The sequence below is a fragment of the Lacerta agilis genome, chromosome 12 (assembly GCF_009819535.1).
Source record: "Lacerta agilis isolate rLacAgi1 chromosome 12, rLacAgi1.pri, whole genome shotgun sequence".
NCBI classification, from domain to species: Eukaryota; Metazoa; Chordata; class Lepidosauria; order Squamata; family Lacertidae; genus Lacerta; species Lacerta agilis.
The window spans coordinates 33,506,605-33,529,403 of record NC_046323.1 but is presented as its reverse complement, the minus strand read 5'-3'; the positions used below and the strand labels follow the sequence as shown (position 1 = coordinate 33,529,403).

Genomic DNA, 22,799 nt, shown 5'->3' with positions numbered 1-22,799 from the left:
ACTTCTTCCCTAAACAGAAAATTAACCAATAGATCTCATGTGTGACTTATTGCACTATACACTAATAGAACATCCAAGGGTGGCAAGGGATCAGGAAACCACCTGCATTTCAGCCCCTGACAGACTACTGGATTAGTGGTTTTTTAAAATAATAATAATAATAATAATCAGCCACATTTGTTGCAACACATCTGGATTATACCTGAGACACGCAATGCAGATGATCACTATTCTTTTTAAATGTCCACTTCAAAAAACTGGCATCAAGTCAGCGATCTATTTCCATTCCATTTCCTTATGCTTGATTTCAGCTTTATGATGGACCCAATGCCCAATCCAGCCTGATAGGCACATTCTGTGGCAATACTGATGTCCCAGCTGGAGGCACAACAGGCTCCAGCCTTCATGTGGTGTTTTTCTCTGATAAAATAGGCGAATCTACAGGATTTCAGATGTTATGGCATGTAAATGGTAAGTAAAAAAAAAAATTCTCTCATTTCGTTTCACACAAAATTTGTTCCTCAAGTGGTATCTCAGAATCCGTCCTTTTTTCTGAGGTGGTACTGACTAGCATCAAGTATTGTCACCTCTGGTTTTTTGTTTTGTTTTGCTGCCTGTGGCAGCCATTTTTGTGCTGGCACCCACAGCACTCTTATCAAGACATGAGTACCAGTACCTCATTTTTTAAACACACACACACACACACTCACACCAACAGCGCTGCTCAAAATTCTAGAAATATTTGTTGGAAAAGGCTGAGAACTTGAGTTTATGTGCACCAGGAGATTCTGTCACACTTTCTGTTCAGAATACCTCACACCTGGTATACCACACAGTTGACTGCAGAACCATTAGTGCCCCAGTGTCCCTGTGCACCAGGAGATGCCATGCACTCTGTTGACCAAGCCAGCATGCACACCTTGTCATAATGCAATGCATTAATAGCCATGTTGATGCAAATTATCTTTGCCTTTCTTCTTCTCTTGCATTTGAGAAAACATGGCTGTACGTAAGTTTGGCTTTGTTGCTTGAGCTATTTGACAACAGCATACCACTGCAGGGAGATGAAAACCAGTGGCATTGTCCATCAATTCGGAGAGAGGGGGTGGGTGGGGTGGGAAAATAATTAAATAGCCACAGTTGCCTTGTCCGCCTAATCAGTTCACACAATTCAGTTTTTGACAGCCCCGCAAAGCGGCTGGGATCTGCCACTGAGGCCCCTCTTTTGGGTTGTGCAGTTGTATGGATTCCTACTCTGCCTTTGAAGGGGAGGTTCCTCTGCAGCACAGGCTGACAGACTGCAATCCTTGGGTATATCCCAAAGGACTTTCTCTTTGGCTGGAATTTTTGAGGAGTCCTGAATCCGAAGCGGCAGGAAGGAGGAACTGAGGGGGCGGGATTGAGGGGGCAGGGGAGCGAGGGTCAGCGGCACTGCTGAGAAAAGAGTGACTTGTGGAAAGGAAGACAGCTCTTCAGCTGAAACCCAGCAGGGGAAGGGTTACTGAACGACAGCAGTAAGATCTCAGGGCTGTGAGGTGATGTCATCCGAGAGCTAGACAAAGGAAGAGGGGGAAAGGGCCTTTTTCTTCCCCCTGTGGAGACAGATGACATCATTATCCTTTGAGGGGCTGCAGCGTTAACTTATCTTTTCTTTTCTTTTCCCGAACTTCTAAATAGTCTCTAGTTGTTGGCGAGCACTGTACCTTATTATTTAGAGGGGGGTGGAAATCCCCTAAATTATTTAATCTTAGCTGCAGCTTTCCCCTTGTTCTCTGGCCACCCACAATCTTTCACATTCTGTGGCGCTGTAACAGGCTTATCGGAAAGGACAGAAAATCCCAGGCAATCAACTGCCTGATCTTCAACTTGCCCTTTGTTTACTGTTTGCTAAAAAAAAAAAAAAAAATTATGTAAGTCCTTCAAAATTGTTCTGGGACTGATTTTGTGATGTCTTGTAAAGGCACTAGAGATGCCCCCCCCCCGCAAGTAAGCTCCCCATGCAATTCAAATCAAGAATGGAATAATCTGCTAATGCTCCACTTAGAACACTCTACTTAGCGTTCCTTGGGGTCCTTCCCCCCCCTTACTTTTCACATGCAGTACCCAATGCCAAATGGGACTCCCGCTCTTGTTTTCTAACCCCCTCCCCCGCAGTTTGCTGCTATTCTTGGCTGCCTCCAGTAAGCACAAGGGAGTGCAAGGCTGAAAGGAAGAGAGATTGCTCTTCAAATGCCTTCTTCCCTAACTTAATGTTCTTTTTTTAAAATTAAGTTTGCGTTGTGTTTGTGTTTTTAAATCGGGCAAGGTTTTGACTTTCTTTTAAAGCGAGTCGCCTTGCCTAGCCTCATTGATTCTGCCGTTTTAACCAGGGGTAGGCGAAAATCCCCTACTTGGTTTCCCAAAAAAATATTATCCCCATGTAAAAATGGGGGCTGGTTTTCTTCTGCTTTCTTGTGAGGAGGTGGAGAATTTTCACTGGAATTGTTGCACTTCCCGGAATGCCTTGGAAGAGACACGATGCAACATGCAGTGGCATTGCTGCCAAGGCATTCCAGCGAGAAGCTGGAGAGAGAGCCCTCTTTCCTTGATGTGAAAGATGCAGAACAAAATTTCAAAGAAAGTTATCTTGCCCTTTCAAAAAAAATTTTTTTATAAATCTTTTGGCTTGGTTCTAGTTTGCCCACCCCTTGGCATTCTTTTGAATCTGTCCATGCCTTTTCTAACCTGCAGTATGTATTTAATTTTAGCCTTTGCCATAATGGTTTCATAAATGACCTCCATGTGAGCATTTGACAACTTTTGATTTAGCGTGCTCTCATTTTTAAGTTCCTGCGGTAACCATAGGTGAGTTTGGAACAAGAGAGGCATATATCAAATAGAAAGTCACAGGGCTGTGAACACATTTTCAACTCTTTTCTCAATGTACACCTTGCTGTAGCGCAGATGTGGAGAGCTTTAGGTCCTCCAGAAGTTGTTGTTGTTCAGTCGTTCAGTCGTGTCCGACTCTTCGTGACCCCATGGACCAGAGCACGCCTATCCTTCACTGCCTCTCGCAGTTTGGCCAAACTCATGTTAGTAGCTTCGAGAACACTGTTCAACCATCTCATCCTCTGTCGTCCCCTTCTCCTTGTGCCCTCCATCTTTCCCAACATCAGGGTCTTTTCCAGGGAGTCTTCTCTTCTCATGAGGTGGCCAAAGTACTGGAGCCTCAACTTCAGGATCTGTCCTTCTAGTGAGCACTCAGGGCCGATTTCCTTGAGAATGGATAGGTTTGATCTTCTTGCCGTCCATGGGACTCTCAAGAGTCTCCTCCAGCACCATAATTCAAAAGCATCAATTCTTCGGCGATCAGCCTTCTTGATGGTCCAGCTCTCACTTTCATACTGGGAAAACCATAGCTTTAACTATACGGACCTTTGACGGCAAGGTGATGTCTTTGCTTTTTAAGATGCTGTCTAGGTTTGTCATTGCTTTTCTCCCAAGAAGCAGGCGTCTTCTAATTTCGTGACTGCTGTCACCATCTGCAGTTGCTGAACTACAACTCCCATCAGCCCCAGCAGTCGTGGCCAGGGATGATAGAAGTTCCTCACACCTGCTGTCGCAAATTGGCAAACTGAATGTCTGTGCATCACTGCTGCCTCCAAAGGCAGCAACTTGATAGTTTGCATAACTTGTTGTTGTTGTATATTTATTGTCATGTCGGGGAGGAGGGTGCTTGTGGGATTATCTGCCTCAGACGCCGAAACAACTTGGCATGTTGACTAGGAGGAAACATTTGCTGTTGTGTCTTATGTAGCAAAATGTCTTGGGGCAGCACTGGTCTGAGGGCAGGGGAAGAAACAGGAAGATGTGCTGATATGCTACAGCCGTAAGTAAGTTAACCAAGAGGAATCAATGCAGGTCCACATAGCTAAGGACCACAGCGGTCAAACGTACGCAAATTCATCTTGAAGCATTCTTATTCCAGTGGTGGTTTATTGGGATAGGCCCATGGTCTTTCTAAATCACTATTTTGCACTCAATCTGAAGTTATAAGGAAGCCGGCCCAAGGAAGATGTGGTCACCACCAGACTGCATACTTCTTATTTGTTGTATCGTTTCCAAGCAACTATGACTTGGGTCGGTAGACATCATATGTACTTTCTGAGGGAACTCTAAGAACTTTGCCAGCTATATAAAAAAAGGAAACCAGATCTATCCCTCTTTTTTCTCATGGTTTTTTTTTTCCTCCCCAAAATATATATAGTTTCCCAAAATGCTTTACAAGTAGCTGTGACTAAATTGGTGCATGTAATTAATTCTCTGGAGTCATATCCTAAGTGCAGCTGTTTGTTTGTCTGTACAAGGGCCACCAAAACATTTCAGATCCAAATGTTCCCTCGCTTTGGGACCTTTGCAATTTTCTTTTGCTGTGCAATACAACTCCTGGAATGTACGAAAGTTCACTGTGGGAGATGTATGCTTTCAGGGGTTTTTTTGTTACAGTTTTGTGTCTCTGTTTGTATCTTTTGAAACACCGGCTCCTGCTTAATTGCAATTTTTCTTGTAAATTCCCTTCTATTTTTAACAGCGACAAAATGATATGTCTCCCTCTGCTTTCCAAAAGAGAGAGAGAGAGAAGAAAAAGCATCAAGCTGATTTAAGGGAGAAATGCTCCTGTATTGGGAATCCATTCCCAACAAACACTTATTTTGGTGTCACCCGTTCAGTAAGCATTTGAAAATTCTCATTCAGCTATTCTATATTTGGATTCAAGCAAATAATACTAATAATAAAGCATGACACATTTCTATTGGACATCTTTCAAACCTCCTGATTTTTCAGATAAGTAAAGAAAATGTTTTTATAATATATTTTTTTTAAATTGAGTGTTTTTATCATTTCCTCCCCAAAGGGAAATCTAGTCACTGTGTCTTATTATGATTAGGCTAGCATCTGGCTTCAGTTTCCTATCTTTGATCTGAGGTATCAAAGATAGAATAGTAGGACATTTCTGCAACCGGAGAGGAAGTGTTGTGGGCACCTACTCCGGAGAGGAACATGGGCACATGTAGGTCACATGAGCTATGATCACGACAAGCCTGCCTATTAGCAGATCCCAGCAAATGCAGGGCTGTGGGTTTGGGTTGTTTTGCAGAAGTAACCAGATGAAATATTTACATTCTTAACAATAGCGGACAGAGTCCACCCAGTGCTCATGCTGATACATTAGCCCCACTCTGCCCCTCCCCACCACTTCACAAAGGAATGTGGGCGGGCCTGACGCTATAGAGATGGAGGAGAAGTCAGGAAGCAGGTAGGAGCAGAAAGCAAGCAAGGAGTTTGCTTGCATAGAAGTGAACCTGGATTGAAGTAAAAGGGCAACTGCTCATCAAGTCTCAATGAGGCCTGATTCATACATTGTCTTGGTAATGTGGTAGCTAGAGATGGGCGTATCTTTCTGGTATTGTCTTATAATCCCCTTCATTGGTGTGTGCATGTTAATCCATAACCCTGTTCTGTTTCTGATATTTCTATTTTTTTTAAAAAAAATACCATTCAAAATATGTATTTTAAAACATTTTTTTTGTGTGTAACTTTAAACTCCTGAGTACTGTGCTGCAACACCTGAAGAATGTTGGGTGGCAAAATTCTGATCTGCGCATCAATCTGAGATGTGTGGGTCAAGTCATTTCAGGTGTAATTTCACAATGATCAGATTCCACATAGAAACTGGTAGTCATTGAAAAACCGTTTCTTTGTGGTCAGGATTACACATTGCAGAGATAAAGTATGCAAGCGGCAACCCAGTGTTCCTCCTGAGTTGCGCGGTTGCTTCCTGTACCAGCTTTCACTGGCACCAGCGCGGAATCTAAACACACAGTCTAGCCACACCCTGCAATTGACAGTAGCGACTGCAATAAAGAGTTCTAGCTGCATAGAAACATTTCCCCCTAGTGACTACCAAGTTGCAAAGGTGAAATTTATAAGTCAGTCCTGAAATATGTGTTAAGTGGAGGTGTGCATTCAGGACCAGATCAGGAGGTTAACTGTCTGGGATGGTTACAGGGTATAGGAGACTATGTCAAAGGTAAAAACTTCTGGGTGAGGATGAGATTTCAGGCATAAAAGCTCTAGGGCAAGAATGGGAAACCTCAGACCTGGGGCCAAATTCAACCCTCCAGTTCTCTTTTCTGACTTTCTGGACTAACCTCAGGCCACACACACCACTCACACATCCTCCTCAAGTGTTTTGACCTGCCTGGAAAGTATTCTTGAGCTCTGATAATGCCTCTAGCTTGCTGGGGAAGAGGACAGAGGTGTGTGTAGAAACTAGCCTACTGTACAGAGGTAAAAGCCACATTTGTAGCTCAGCCCGCTGTTGGCTCTGGCCAGTCACCACTGGCATGTGGCCCCTGGAAGGCTTATCAGATGTGAATGTGGCCCTTGAAATGAAAAAGTTTGCTCCATCCTGATCTCACGTACTTTTTTATTTAAGGGTCACATTGAAAATTCACCTAGGTGCAGAATTAGTTACTTGAAATAGCATACTTGTTCAGCAATGAACGCTCACTCCTCTGACTGTGGGCGCCCTTTGCAGGACCGCACACAGCACCCCTGAGCCTCGTGGGACTTACCAGCTGGTTGTGCTGGCCCGCCTCTCTAATGCCACAGCCATCGGGGTTCCCACCAAACCTCAATTAAAATTATCCAATCGGCAGCATTGGTGGAAGCGGGGCCAGCCAAGCAGGCCGTCAGTGAGCAGGCTTCACTCCGGTCCACTCATGACGTTTATTAGAGCACCCAGTAAAATAAGTCTACATAGATACTACGAAGATTGTTGGCAAAGCCCTCCCCCCCAAAAAATGCTCAACAACTCTGGGCAACCTCCCCCCATTTCCTCAATTTTGAGTCCCCAAAAATAGGGGTAGTTTTATACACGGGGGCGTGTTATATATACAGAAAAATACAGTATTTGGATTACTTTGTATGATTTTATGATCTTATTGTTTAAACTTACGCCAATAAAGGCCAATAACAAATAACAACATACTGAGGAATTTTCATTAACTTAAATTAGACATCAACTTAATTTATCTATGGAGAATTCAGGAAGACTAACCCATGTACAAATCAAGTGTTTGGCACAGGAGTTGCTGAACTAGAAAGCCTGCGAGCTAAGTTTTGGACATCAGGAGTTTTGCAGTGGCCTAGCCCATTTTGAGTTTTCAGTAAAAACATGTATTTGTGGCTAACAGGAAGGGATCAGTGGGAGAAGTTGAGTCATAAATGTCTGTTTAAGTTGAAACATTCCCAGTTCTTTCAGCCCCAGATATGCAGTAAATTGCTGCCAGTGTAGCACTGTAGTTTCCCCTAGGAATTAAACCACATGAGAAAGCTGCTGTTTGCTGGGAAAAATTCATCAGTGTCCAAGGGCCGTTTTATTTGGTTTTTCTACTGTGAATGTTCCTCCTGTTGATCCGTTTTAACTCTGCTGAGCTGTAATTGGCAGGCAAGCTGGTGAAGACAGCTTTGCATGCTTATAGTTAGACAAATTCCAGAGGGTGAGTTCTGTTGCAATATTCAGAACAAGGGGCCCTGTGGCACCTTGAAGTCCAGCACATTTATAGCATAAGCTTTTATAGGTCAGTTTCACTCCTTGCCAAACTTGGGCTACTACTACATGCCTCAGGGGTGAAACTCAACTATGTTTGAATATGTCTATGCTCACAAAAACAACATGTACGATAAAATTTTAACATGGGTTTTAAGATCCATGTTGATTTATTATTATTATTTAGCTGAAATAGCCTATGGAACGTCTTCAAATAAATGTGGAGAAAAGTGGAAGTAACCCCCTACTGCAACAGTAAAGGTAAAGGTCATTAGGTCCAGTCGCGGACGACTCTGGGGCTGCAGCGATCATTTCACTCTATAGGCCGAGGGAGCTGGCGTTTGTCCGCAGACAGTTTCCGGATCATGTGGCCAGCATGACTAAGCCGCTTCTGGCGAACCAGAGCAGCGCACTGAAATGCTGTTTACCTTCCCGCCAGAGCGGTACCTATTTATCTACTTGACATGCTTTTGAACTGCTAGGTGGGCAGGAGCTGGGACCGAACAACGGGAGCTCACCCCGTACTGCGCCAATAGAAAATTGCAATAAAATAGCATGATAGAAACATCTTAGTGTTGTAGCAGAGATGAGGAAACCTGTGGTCCTACCCTCCATATGTTGTTGAACTCCAGTTCCCAGAAGCCCCAGGCAGTATGCTCAGTACCCAGGGGTGATGAGTGTTGTTGTCCAGCCATGTCTGGAGGCCACACATTCTCCACCCTTGTGTTTATAGGAACATTGCAACAGGGTTGCAGCTACATCCACACAGGGCCACCCACTGAAGCTGAATGTTGGAAGATTCAAGACAGGTAAAGGGAAGTACTTCTTCATTCAGTGCATAGTTAAACTATGGAATTGGCTCCTGCAAGAGGCAGTGATGGCCACCAGCTTGGATGGCTTTAGAAGAGGCTTAGACAAATTCATGGAGGATAAGGCTATCCATGGCTACCAGTCATGTCAGGGGCAGTATGCTTTTGCGTACCAGTCATTGGGAATGACAGGTAGAGAGAGTGCTGCTGCACTTGCATCCTGCTTTTGTGCTTCCCATAGGCATCTATCTGGCTGGCCACTGTGATGAGCCGTTGGCCTGATCCAGCAGGCTCTTCTCTTTTTTCTTACATTCATCAGTACCAGCCAACATTTCCAATGTTCAGAGTTGATGTGAGTCATAGCTCAGTGGTGTCTGGATGGCACCATGTGGGGGAAGCCTGCTTGGGGGGGGGGATCTTGAGATGATGCTGGAAAACAAGTTGTGGGGCAAACATGGTAGGAGTTGAGACATGGTGGAGGACGAATCTGGAAAGATGGAACTCTGAGAGACTTGGCTCACATGGCCAGTAAGAAAAAAACAATTGTAGCTGATATGAATGCACCTTTACTGTCCCACTGACTTATGCTTGTTGAAATGGTTATATGTGCTTAGATCTGAATGCAAATAAGCCAGTCCTGAAAAATATTTGAAAAGCGTGTTGACTCATGGTCTTGCAGTTATTGCTGCAATTCTGTTAGTCTTAAGAGGGCCTTCTCGGTAGTGGCACCCGCCCTGTGGAACGCTCTCCCATCAGATGTCAAGGAAATAAACAACTATCTGATTTTTAGAAGACATCTGAAAGCAGCCCTGTTTAGCGAAGTTTATAATGTTTTATTTTTTATCGTGTTGTTAATGTTCTGTTGGGAGCCGCCCAGAGTGGCTGGGGAAACCCAGCCAGATGAGCGGGGTATAAATAATAAATTATTATTAAATTATTATTAAGAAACAGAGTCTGGGAGAGAAGTCTAACAAAGGTCATACTTCCTACACACATGTTCAGTCAACACATAGAGGGGTGCAGGGTCACACTGGCTGGCCTTGCCCAGACTTTCATGTATTTGGGCCAAAGATGAGCATGGCCCTCCTTGTGCATGACCATGGTTCACAGTTGTATTATGGGCTCTGTACACTTGCAGTTGTACATGCAAAGAGTCTCTTCTAACTTTCACCCAATGTACAAAGGCCAGGGGTGAGGCTGGTGGTTGCCTACTGCATAAGACTGGAGACAATCCCCACACACCTGCCCACATTGAGTGTGTTGAGGGGATCACATGAGAAAGGGATGTTGTTTAGTCATTTAGTCATGTCCGACTCTTCGTGACCCCATGGACCAGAGCACGCCAGGCACTCCTGTCTTCCACTGCCTTCCACAGTTTGGTCAGACTCGTGTTGGTAGCTTCGAGAACACTGTCCAACCATTTCGTCCTCTGTCGTCCCTTTCTCCTTGTGCCCTCAATCTTTCCCAACACCAGGGTCTTTTCCAGGGAGTCTTCTCTTCTCATGAGGTGGTCAAAGTATTGGAGCCTCAGCTTCAGGATCTGTCCTTCCAGTGAGCATTCAAGGCTGAGTTTTATCTTAACTAAAGGGATAGTTTTATCTTAACTAATAGCTGTTACAAAAATCTGCATGGCACTGTTCATAGGCTAATCTCAGCAGCTCTGAAGCCGAAATTGTAACTACATTTCTTTGGAGGTATGTAAAAATCAATGAAGAAAGTATATTTAGGATCATGCTGCCAATTCTACCAATCAGTAAACCTGAGCACGAACTCTGCTTCTCCTGACATAGTGCAAGTGTTTTCTTATCTGTTTTCGTGCAAAAATAAATGACCAGAAGAAAATGAGCTCACTGAACAAAACAGATCAGTTAGCTCAGCACCAAGGAGAATTCCTAGAGAGCCACTTAATCCTAAAAAGGTTGGAAATGAACTGATGCTTTTTGAGTCCCCCTTCTCCTGGACTCCACTCCTTTGGGGAGAACTAGTCTCTCTTAAAGGGTCTTCTCCTGTGCTCTGTGGTTTGTGCACTCTTGAACTGATGAGGTAGAGTGAGAGGAGTTCAGTTTCCCTGGCCTATGAAAAAGTGTCTGTGAAGGTTCTGACTTCTACAGGTCTGGATGTTGTGGCATCAGGTTCTGTTGACTCCTGCTGGCCCTGAGTTCAATGGTCCTCTGATCATCAGCATCAGGGTCAGAACTACAAACCCAATCCAGCTCCTTATTCAATTTCGTTCCCCCACCCCACCCTTTTTTAAAGAAAAGTGTTAAGTAGAATTTGAAACTTGAGCTATTAAAAAAAAATGCATCTTTTTTTGAAGAACGGATGTGCCGAGCGTGAAAATAACATCTGCTGAAAAGTAGAAATTGGCTCCAGGGCCTCAGGGGAACTAACAGCTGGTCCTCCCCATCCCCGCCTGCTACAAACTGAGTAGAAGCCACATCCTCCGGGGAACGCCTATTAGTGGCTTCCCTTGGCCTTGTCTTTCCTGCCCTTTGTTGCTCATTTATGCCTGTTTTATTAATCGGGATGGGCCATATGTTTTTTGGTGGAGCATAGATCTCAACCAATCTGTGTGCATCTCTGCCTCGATAAGAGGGTGGTAGTAAAAGATTGGATTGACCATTTTAGACCCTTGCCTCCCTAGAGACCATATGTGAAACGAATACAGTGAAATAAAGGAAATGATTCATATCAAATCCTGCTCCCCCCCTTTATGAGAAAACCAGCTGCAAAGGGGTCTGGCATTTATTTCTGCATTTCTAATGACTCATGGTGAATGTGTAGTAGGAAACAATGTGACAGTGTGGGGGGGGGGAGGCATGTTTTTACAGCAAATCAACACTTGGAACTGCTTCCATTTTAGCCCCAGAATGCTCCCCTCTTCTGGCCAGCTAAATTATTTGAGAAGAAACCCACAGATTCCAGCTAATTTGGATGGGCAGCTTTGGGAAACACAGAAGAAACAGAATCCGAGTTTGTACAGAAATTCGTCAGCATTTCAAAATGGTCAAGATCCCATCAGAATCTCATTGATATCCTTAAGCGTAGCTGCTTTAGTTCAGAGGGAGATTTTGCATACTGATGTCTATCAATACCCAAGTTGATAGGAGCTTGGGTCCTGATGCCCCTTGTTCCACTTCCATAAGAACTGCAGTTGGTGGTGACATTGGAGCAGGGCCTTCTCCATGGTGGAACGCCACTCCCCCCTAAAGTTTACGTGTCCCCCACCTTACAGGCTTTTGGGATGCCATGGCAATTGTTTTATTTCACTGGGATATTGGCTTTGATTGATTTTATTTGGTTCCTGGATCTTGCATATATTGTTGGCTTCCTGCTGCATTGTAATACTGCTAGTTTTATCTTAATTGTGTGTCTCTGTGTGGGTGGTTTTTTTTTTTAACAGCTAATTTGGAGGCCTATGAACAGAAAAGCAGGTTAGAACCATTTAAATAAATAGTGAAAATGAAATGTAATTGAGAGTGCAGCCAGAGGGGAGCATTGGGTGTGTTCTAGGCTGCACTCTCAATTCACACGGTGGAGAGCCCTGACATACTTCTTGGTGCCCATCATGAACTGAATTCTACACTCTAGAATTTACCCACAACTTCCTGCAACATACAGGAAGTCTGTGGCAAACGTAGACAGGTCAACGTAGAAAGAGTGAACTCTAGCTTTAGTCTGAAAACTGGACTTGATATTTTTAATTACATGTGAATTGGGCATGCATACCTTTTAATATTATTTTTATTGGTTTTCCAAATTAATACAAATCTGTCCAAATTATTTAAATTTAATATAATTTCTTTCTTTCTTTCTTTCTTTCTTTTTTAAAAAGTAGGTTTCCTGCTCCTGTTGCAAACATGCCCATTACTTCCTGATGTAGCCACTTCATTCTTCTTTCATCTCCTCTTCATCCTACTCTTGATGTTAGTCCATGCATACCTTTTAAGCATATTACTGGCACAAGTGTCTTTGCACTTGGATGGTTATTTCCCCTCTATCCTTAACTAGATCCACTTCAATTGTGATTTTTCAGATCCATTTCTACTGGGCTTTGGGCCCAGTTTTGATGCTGAGACTGCCTTGGTTACCCTGTATGATACCTTCTGTTGGGAGAGAGATTGGTGGAGTGTGTCCCTGTTGATTCTCCTTTATCTCTCTGCATCTCTCAGTGCCACTGAGCATGGGGTTCTTGAGGGCTCGTCCACACAAAGCATGGGTCTGAGCTGTTTGCTGCTTGTCCTGTGCTTTCTAGACATGGTTTTGCCTTCGCCACAATGCTTTCCCCCAGGAAACCTGTTCTTTAGTGCTAAATTGGAACCAGTGGCAACCTGAAGAAAACCCAGTTGCCATTTGTTCCAACTCAGCACTAAAACATAGGCTTTCCCAGGGGAAAGCAGTGGGGCAAACGGAAGTGTGGGTGAGCCCAGAGTAGAACTATTTTTCATGGTTCTGCTGCTACTTGGATTGTTGGCTCCAGTTGGACAGTCATGGGGTTTGGGGATGTTGTTCGGCCCTGTGAAGCCTCTCATGTGGGAATATGCAGGGTTCAGTTTTATCCCCCGTGATGAAACCGCTGATGGGGTCAGCCAGAGTTTGGAGTGCACTGCCATCAGTATGCTGATAACACACAACGCTACTTCTTTACAGCTCAAGCAGCTGTGGCCGTGGATGTGCTGGATCCAAGTAACGGACTGGATAAGGACCAACAAAGTGAAGCTCAATCTATATAAGACTGAGACATTGTCAGTGGGTGGTTCTTTTGCCTGGATGAACGGAATGCATCCTGCTCTGAATGGGGTTATCCTGGGCATCTGCACACCACCAATGATGGAATGTTTGTCCTGATTTGGTGTTCATCTTAAGTTGGGTGGGGTGGTTATATATGATGGAGATGATAAACTCTTTTATGGTAATTGTTTTCTGACTATATTTTTAACTTGCTTATTTTGTTACTGTATTTTTACCCTGGATGCAAATCACTTTGGAACTTCTTGTAGTGGAAAGCAATATGTACATTTAACAAAAACTGGAACCTAACTGTGCTGCCTACTTTTTTCCAGGGTGTGGTGCAGAGCTTTCTGGGACATCTGGATCTTTCCATAGCCCAGGATATCCAAACAAGTACCCTAACAATAGGGAATGTCACTGGTATATTCACACAGCCCCCGGTAGTAGCATTCAACTCACCATAGTGGAATTTGACGTTGAATACCATTCAAGCTGCAACTATGATGTTTTAGAGGTAGGTGGCTTTTATTAGGGCGGGAGGGACGACGACTCAGAACCAGGTCTTTTTACTGACTAGAGTTTCGTGAATGAAAAAGAATCTGAAACATATTCCTGACAATATGGATATGTCCCAGTTACCAACCCCCTCTATTAGACACCTGAACCTGAGGTGCAAGCACACCTGAGAAGCTGGTTTTTTTTTTTTTTTTTTTTTGCATGATGTACCACAGAGTTTTCAAATCCATTGATGAAGACTACCTCTTTTCTCAAGAGAGTTCATATTATCTTCTTGCTATCCCCCAGATTAGAAGTCACATGTTCCTAAAATGATTCATGAAAGCTGATCAATCTGAAAGATATCCCTACCTAAGAGGAAACAGGGACTCTTAATTAACTATCAGGAGTTACTGTATGAACCTCTCTTCTTCCCCATCTCACCCTCCCTGCAAAGCGCCCCCCCCCCCCGCTCTGTGTGTGTGTGTGTGTGTGCTGTTGTCTTACAGAAGTGTGCTAGGACATCGTGATCACAGCACAGTGAAACTACTGTTTTTGGAAACCTTTCACAGAATAATGGAAAAACACAAACTGTTTTACTGTTGGCTGTGGTGGTTTCAATTCAGAACTCTCTTTTTTGAAAAGCATTTGAACCTATTTTGAAGGGACTATTTTGAAAGTTTAAATACTGGTGACATAGCTAGCCTCGAGGTGTTTCTGCTTGGAACAATGAGTCTGGCCAACCCACTCCCCTTCCTGCTCTCCACCCCCCTTGAGCTTTGATTGTTTCCATTTCCACTGCCTCCAGCTTTCAAGATCCATCCTGCTGCTGTGACCACTGTCTCCCTCTTTCTGTTTGGTCTCCTTTTCTGTCCCTGCAGGGCTCATGGTGCCATCTTACGTCTAAGCAAGCCATCATTATGCATCAGTCAGGCAAGGGACATAAATGAAGATCATGCTTCGCAACCGTTCCTAGGTTGATCCAGAAGTGGAACAACTGTAAGCTGGCATCTGGTATTTGCCCACTGCGTGCCTGCAGAAAAAAGTACCAGTGCTAGTTTTAAAATGGAAGAACTTCCAAGTTGAATTTAATAATAATAATAATAATAATAATAATAATAATAATAATAATAGGTAATTCTGGTGTTGTACTAGCGTGATCTGTGGGGAATAGAGGGAGTAAAAGTTCCTGCCTACTAGCTATGATTTTAGACAAGCAAAATAGTAAATCAGAAGATGACAAAAGTAGGCTAAAGTAGATTAAAAGAGGAATCCCAGTAAAGCAGATTGAGGCGGCCTCTTGAATCAGCCTGGAGATGAAAGATCAGAGAAATTTGATATGAGGATTGTGATAGTAGGAGGAGTCACTGACGGGGGTGCTTTGAAGATAGGAGGCTTCAGAAGACTCAAAGGGTGAGAGATGAGCTGATGATGTGCAACTGAAGAGAGCAGCTCCATGGAGTCTTGTGTCCGTTCCTGGGTGCCTCGTCTATTAGAATGGCATTGACAAACTGGAGCACGTTCAGAGGAGGATGCCCAGGACGGTGAGAACAAGTCCTATGAGAAATGGATGATAGGTCTGCTTAGCCTGGAGAGGAGGAGACTAAGGGAAGTGAAATGTACTCGGAGTCCTGCAGTGATTTCATGCTCTTTATTGCAGCGTGTAAAACAGTGATTGGATTCCAACCCCAAAACCTCAGGATTTTATATACATTATATGAGTGCCGTCCGATTGGCTGATTCTGCTTCCCCCTGGAGCCTGATTGGGCTGCTACTGCAGGCCAACCAGTTGTTGCATTCTACGATCCTACCAGCCTATTGTTCTAGGATCCAAGCTTAGTACATAACAGGAAGAGATGATAGCACTGGAACTATGCAATCTACAGTGTAAGACCAGACCCCTCCCACTCTTTCCATTGAACTGGTTCTCCCCCAGCGACACTTTGCAATCACCTGCATCTGTCATAACCACCGTGTTGTGATTGCTCGGCAGAACTTTCAACTCGCTGACCGTTTCTCAGTCCTTCAGAGCAGCAACACCAAGTTGGCATTGCAGTTTAGATGTGAAAGAGCTTTACGGCATCCTTTCCTGCTCCACCTCACCCCCACCCTCCTTCTGCACACTGTACTCTTCTCCCTCCCTCCCCACCTCCTTCTCAGTCCTGCAAAGCAGGATAAAGCTGCATATTTCCTTCTGCCTGAACCTCTCTGTTCTCTCTCGGGGAGAACAGTCAGATCTCAGCGGGGGCCAGTTTTACCATTGAAATCTGCACCACGAGGATGGCCGGCCATATGAAATGGCCTCTCTCTGTTGCTCATAACTTTGGAATGCCGGCTTGATTGTCACAATAAACGGAACTAGCAGAGCAGAAGCAAATGGCAAAAGCCAGACTAAAACCACGGGCTTTATTGATCTGTGCTGCACCCTCTGTGTGATCTGTTGGAAGAGAGCTATCCCGCCCCCTCTCCATAGGGGCGTTCTGACTTGTGAACAGCTTTTTTCCCCATTCTATTCCAGCATATGGCTCTTCTGCATGGACCACACCCCAATATTCTTCTAAGCTTCCTGTAGCTTCCCTCCCCCTCATGTGGGATTCATGTGCTAACAATTGGATGTTTTTCACCCCCTTTATAGCCAAAGCCAAACTTTAAAAAATAAAATGAAATGAAATATTTCTTTTCTGTCATGGAAACAGTCTGGCTTGTCTCTGCTCCAGCCTTTGTGAAAGCATCTGATGAATTGGCATCCACAGCAAAAGGCGTGGGGGGGGGGGGGAGAGAAACCACTCCTCAGCCGGTTGGCTTTTGAAATAGCCTTTACGTTTTTTTGAAACTGTACAAAAGGCAATTGTGAAACTGGTGGTTGATGCAAAAGGGCATTGAACCAATTAAGGACCAAGCGAGAGGCGATGACTCAGATGTACAGCTCCTGCTCCATCTTTTAAAACTTTTCTTTTGAAATAGTAGCCATGTAGGGGTGGGGGAATCCAGATTGGAAGCAGGGTGTGGAAAGGGGAAGTTTACCCTTTCTCTTTCTTCAGTTTTCCAGATAAAAATTGCCTCCACTGCTGTTTGCCATGATAAGAAAAATACAAATGTATTGCACCCTTCCTGTAGGGTGCACCCACAAATAATCCATTTCCCCCTCTTTCTCCCCCCCCCCCTTTGGTTTGCAAGCAATTCAGCTGCTTTTAAGAGACTGGGAATATGTGGCCCTCCAAATGTCATTCAACCACAACTCCTATCACCTTCGGTCATTGGCGATGCTGGCTGGGGTTTATGGAAGCTGCAAGTCCTAACAACAACTGGTTACCCATCCTGCTTTTAAGATCTTAGGACCGAGACCAAGTAGGGCATTGTGGGTGGAGGCTTGGGTCCAGAGCGTTGCAAATGGAGTTCCACTCATGCAAGAGGGCTTTCACATTTCCCCGCTTCCTTCTGTAGCCTCTTGGGCCAATCAAAAGCTGTTCTTGAAGGCTGGTGGACTTTCCAATAATGGCATGGGATGGCATTGAAGTGCTGTAACTGGGCAGGGGGTCATCAGAAATCAGTGTGTTATCTGTTGGAACTTGGCTACTGATTCAGGCTCTGGAATGGTTTTCTTAACATGGCTATATACAGCTTCATGGCAGGACACTTAAAGCAGGCGCGCAGCAAGTTTTCTCTTAGTCCAAGGGAAGGAAGAAGTCAGGAGGCTTAGTTCTATTTCTCAGGGCACAATTGGCAACTCTTCCTTGTGTGTGTGAAAAGACATGTCTCCTGAGCATGTAAGATACTCATTGGATCCCTGCTAGAAATTTGGTTCTGGCTGAGGGAGGCCCAGGATGCTCAGCCTTCAGCATGCCATGATCTTTGGCTGTGTACACATCATAGATCCAAAGTGCATGACTTTCCCCCAAAGAATGCTGGGAACTGTAGTTTGTCAAGGTTGCTGGAATTACAGCTTTGTGAGGGGTGGACCACAACTCCCAGGATTCTTTGGGGGAAGTCACGTGATTTAAATACATGGTATGTATGCAGCCTCTCATCTTGATTTTCCTTTGATTTGTTATTATCATTACTACTAGTAGAAGCAGCTTAAAAGAGGTACAGACACATATCCTTCAAGTGTCCCTATTTTCCCAGGACATTCCTGGAATTACAGAAGCCATCCCAACTTCGGATTTGATCCTGGAATGTCTCATTTCCCCCCCCCCACCCTTCTGCCACTGATCTTGGATTGGAGGATGAGCCAGGGCTTACGTATGCATTGGAACCCTTGTGAAGGAGGAACCTCACGTGCATGGGAGGCAGTTCCCCTCTGAAGTGGAGGTGGCTGATACATGCAGCACTCTTGCCGGCCCTTCTCTGCTTTCACCCAAGCCACCACCACCACTGTCATGGTAGTCTAAGGTGTGACACAGGCGGAGGAAGGGAGCAAGCAGCTGCCAGGTAGATTCATGCAGCAGCACACGTCTTTTGGTGCTGTGCTACCACGCAAGCCAGCTGGCTTGTGTGGCAGCATGACATACATCCCGATTTTCAGCCGAGGAATGTTGGAGGGTATGCAGGCATTTGATGATCTGTATTCACAAAGGATTCAGGTGTCCAAGCTCGCTTTCTGCAGAACCTTCTAAGGTGATCAAGAAAGCTCAGCATCATAACGAGCCCTTCCTTCACCCATTGTATAACGCTGCCCACCATGCCCTGATTGGCTGTGATGATAGTGCAGAACATGGGAGGTGCCTTATATAATAGGCTTTATAGAAATATGGAAATTCCATACTGGGACAGGGGTGGTGCTGAGATGAGCATATTGGCTCTGCCCCCGCACCCCCATTGCCCTCCCCAAACTGAAGGCCAACTATTTAATAAAGATCTCCTTTTAACAGCAGTTCCATTCATTTTTGTAATATCCACACCATGTTTCAAGAACCGATAGGACAGAGGAGTGATTATAAGTTTGAATCACATGCCCTTTCTCTAGTTGAGAAGCCAAAATGCTGCTACTCTTTCAAATGAAAGCATATATTCTGACCTTTGAGCCACTAAACTAAAGTTAGATACGCTAAATTATCTGTATACATTTTGTGGGGTGTGTGGAATATCATGGTTCAGTGACGGCTTATTATTTTACATTCTCCATTATTCAAAGCAATGGAATTGGAGGGGCTGCCCTGTTCTTTCCACTGAGTATTTTCCTTGGGAAAACACGGGACTGTTATTTTCTATAATTCTCATAGGAAAGGCATGGCAGGGTGGAGCACATCTCGTTGTGACAGTTACATTCAAAAAGAATGAATCAAAAGGAATATTGTTGATATATATCTAGGACTGATGGGACTGATTCACTTTGCAAAAAAATCTGTTCGTGAGCCTTGGCTTAGGAGTTGGAAAGAAAATCCCTTTGGGGGTTTAAATATGCAGCTGACTAAATGTACAATTGAGAGGTGTTTGCAGCACTTCTCAAATTATTACCACAATATCAATCCTCAGGGGTATTAAGGTTTATTAAATTATGAAAATGAGAATGCTGAGTTGGGTTTATCCTGATTTTCTGTGTGAGTATAATCCTAAGTAAGAGACAGTTGTCATCATCATCATAATCTCTTTGTACTGTATTTATGTTCACAAACACCCATAAACTAGAGCAGTTAGGGCAGGAGTACTCAACATAGTGCCTTCCAGATATGGTGAGACTGCAACTCCAATCAGCCTCAGCTGGCATGGCTACTGGTCAAGGACAATTGGAGATGAAGTTCAGTAGTATCTTGAGGGTACCACTTTGGCTACTCCTATGCTAGAGGATGTAAGGACCCAGGTGGCGCTGTGGGTTAAACCACAGAGTCTAGGGCTTGCTGATAGAAGGTCGGCAGTTCGAATCCCTGCCACAGGGTGAGCTCCCGTTGCTCGGTCCCAGCTCCTGCCCCCCTAGCAGTTTGAAAGCACGTCAAAGTGCAAGTAGATAAATAGGGACCGCTCCAGCAGGAAGGTAAATGGTGTTTCCGTGTGCTGCTCTGGTTCGCCAGAAGCGGCTTTGTCATGCCGGCCCCATGACCCGGAAGCTGTCTGCGGACAAACGCCAGCTCCCTTGGCCTATAGAGCGAGATGAGCGCCGCAACCCCAGAGTCAGACACGACTGGACCTGATGGTCAGGGGTCCCTTTACCTTTTTATGCTAGAGGATAGTTTGATTAACACAAATGCAAAGTGCATTTAAAGCACACAATTTCCCTTAAATGATCCTGGGAACAAAAGCTTCTCCCCTTGCAGAACTGCAGTTCCCAGCATCCTTAATACACTACACTTCCCAATATTTTATTGGGAAAGTCATATGCTTTAAATGTGTGTTGAATGTGCTTTAAGTGTGTGGTGATGCTCCCTTGGAACATTTGCCTGAATTTCACAAGGGTTAAAAGTGTATAGAGAACACTGGGGCACACATGAAAACACCACAAAGGTTGAACACAAAGATCCAATGTGGACTTCTATATGATCCCACTGAACACACTTAGAAGCTTCCCCAAGATATGGGAACCTTTCTTTCCCAATGCATGTGGAGCATTACCATTATCACTTTGGATCAGGGCCACACTTTTAGTCCACTCCCAATGTTGCAGCTCCTTCCTCAGACCACCACATGTTGCCCATGACTATCTGAAGAGCTTGACACAATTAGGGGCTTGACACAATTAGGAAGCCCATCAAGGATGGGGCTATAAGTGTAAAAAAAAAAATCCAGGCAACTCCTAGAATCAGAGCCAAAAATATTAAGTTCAAAATACTGCAGTTGGAATGATTTACCGGTATTTCTTATTTGCACTTGTCCAGCGTCTCATAACATGAGATCTCTAGGCGACAAATAATAATTAGCTTTTTATGAAAGTAACATAGAATAGTGCAAAAGCAGACACGACATAAAGATCCCAAATAAAACGAGACAATTAAAGCCATGTAGCTCATATTAAAAAAGCTAAAAAGAGCAGAAACATGGCCAGCTACCACTAAAACATGGACCGGTAGTAATAAAGCAGGCATAAATAGGGATGTCAAGTTATATTACAAAGTGTTAAAAGTTGTTAAAAGGCCTTGGAGAGCTTAAAAATCTTTGCTTAGCTCAGAAAAAAATGTTAATCTGAGACCTTTAGCAGGTGATGCATTATACATTAATCCACGGCATTTAACTGTTCCTACTGAAATGTTACAGAAATATTAAAGCAGCAAACTTGACAAGTTTCTTCATAACTGACCTGCCATGTAGGGCAAACCAGCATCACCCCAAGGCCTAGAGGCTGAGTGTACCCTGATACACACTTTTTGTGGCCCTTGCCTTTCCACATCTTTGTGGGGAAATCTAAAGCCTATTCAAGGGCGTCAAAAGTGGGACTGGAGGTGGAAGACTATCAGGGTGCGTCTCTATGTTGAATTGAATGTGACTTACTCTCAGGTAAGTTGACACAGGATTGAGGTTTGGCTATATCTCTGGATTGGCATCACATCATTTCCAGGATGTAGGAGAACACAGGAGCTCTGCACAAATGGTGGATGACCCCAGGGAGGCTGGAAGAGGCAGCGGAATGTCGTTTAGCCTCATTCAACTCCGTACATTTATTTTGACTTCCAATTTTTATTATTCATATGAAATGTTAAATCTACTTTCTTTATGGGACACTAGTTGCTTTTCATAGTTGTTGCTTCCTCTTTAAAAAGCAAGCCTTGCTTCTGCTGTTTCTATTCTCTTTCTAGATCTATGGTGGGCCTGACTTATCTTCTCCCAGGTTGGCCCAACTGTGCACCCCCAGATCGCTACAAAATCCTCTACATGTCTCTAGCACTGGAAATGCAGTTTCAGTCCGATTCAAGGCAGACAGATTTGTGAATGGAAGGGGCTTCAATGCCACTTGGCAAGAGATACCTGGAGGTGAGAATGAGTGTGTGTGTGTGTAAACTACAGTTCCCAAGATTCTTTAGGTAGGGAGTCATGTGCTTTAACTTTCTTTATTTCTATATTTCCAACAATTTATATACCACTTGCTTAAAATGTACTTTAAATGTAAGGCCTGTGAGCAGCCGAAGAGGCAGTGCAGAAGACAACACCCCAGAGTTATGCTGAACTCCAAATTCTCCTAGTACGCTGCAACAATACTTAGTACAAGTGTGGCACCATGGAGCTAGCTCATTCTTCCTGTGCTTTTTTGTTCAAAGTTTTACCCATGATCATTGTAATTAGAGATGTGTTAAAATGACAATAAGCAGTTGCCCCGGAGAAGGATGGGATGCACAAGGATTGAGCTCAAAGCACAGCATTTCAGCTTATTTTTTAACTCAGAGAATCTGTGGAACCCTAAATTCACAGAATCACAGAGTTGGAAGGGACCTTGGGAGTCATCTGGTCAAGTACCTTGCTCAACGTAGGATGGGTCAACATGAAATTGAGAATTCAGGGTGGCTTATTTTGACCACTGTGGCTGTTATACTGCTGAAGCGCAACACTCACCAGCCCTGCTTCACGTCTTGGCTGAAACGTGGCCACACAGACTATGATAATGTCGCCTCTTTTTATGGAGAGACATTGGAGAGAGGACGATGTGTAAAAAACAAAGTGCCCTTCTGGTTTTTGTGTGGCCTTCCATACAAAAGGCAGGAGCAGAAGTGACTCACTGGGTGGGGCAGAGCTGCTGCACCAGCTTCCTGGCAGGTGGGTCACTGTTGTTTACCAGGGGAAAGAAGGGGTGGTGCGATGCCCCTGGGGCCAATCCAGAGCTTCTGCCAGGGTGTTTGCAGTGGAGGGTGCTGTCCGGTTGGTCGTGAAGAAGTAAGAGTCAACTGCCACTCTCACTGGCTTCTGTACAAGGAAGCAGGAGGGAGTACCAACTCGCTGTTCACCTCAGGCAGCCAAATGCCCCAGGCCAGCACTGGGAGAGACACCTAGTTGTCCAGGCAGTGGAGAGACACTTCCCTGTCTAAGTGCCTGCGCTGTGTCATGAAGTTGCTTGCACAACCCAGAGAAATTGGGCCATGCAGAATCCAACTCCTACCCTCCTGCCAGCCAGCCAGCACAATGGGCAAATTTTCATTGTCTTCTTCGATGCCCACCAAAGTGGCCATTAGTGGGGTCCCGTTAATGAAGCTGCCCAGCTAGGACTGTTGTTTCAATTTCAGCCTAATAAACAGGTTAGCATTTATTTCTGG

At 44.4% G+C, this 22,799-nt stretch overlaps 1 protein-coding gene across 1 annotated transcript in view; it reads left to right on the top strand.

Annotated features, from left to right (window-relative positions):
- Positions 1–22,799, top strand: part of CUBN (cubilin) — a 134,316-nt gene that overhangs the window by 54,381 nt on the left and 57,136 nt on the right. Inside the window, exons 28-30 of the mRNA XM_033165105.1 lie at positions 312–471; positions 13,467–13,648; positions 21,354–21,528. Of these exons, the coding sequence (XP_033020996.1) occupies positions 312–471; positions 13,467–13,648; positions 21,354–21,528 (517 nt within the window). The remainder of the gene's footprint in view (positions 1–311; positions 472–13,466; positions 13,649–21,353; positions 21,529–22,799) is intronic.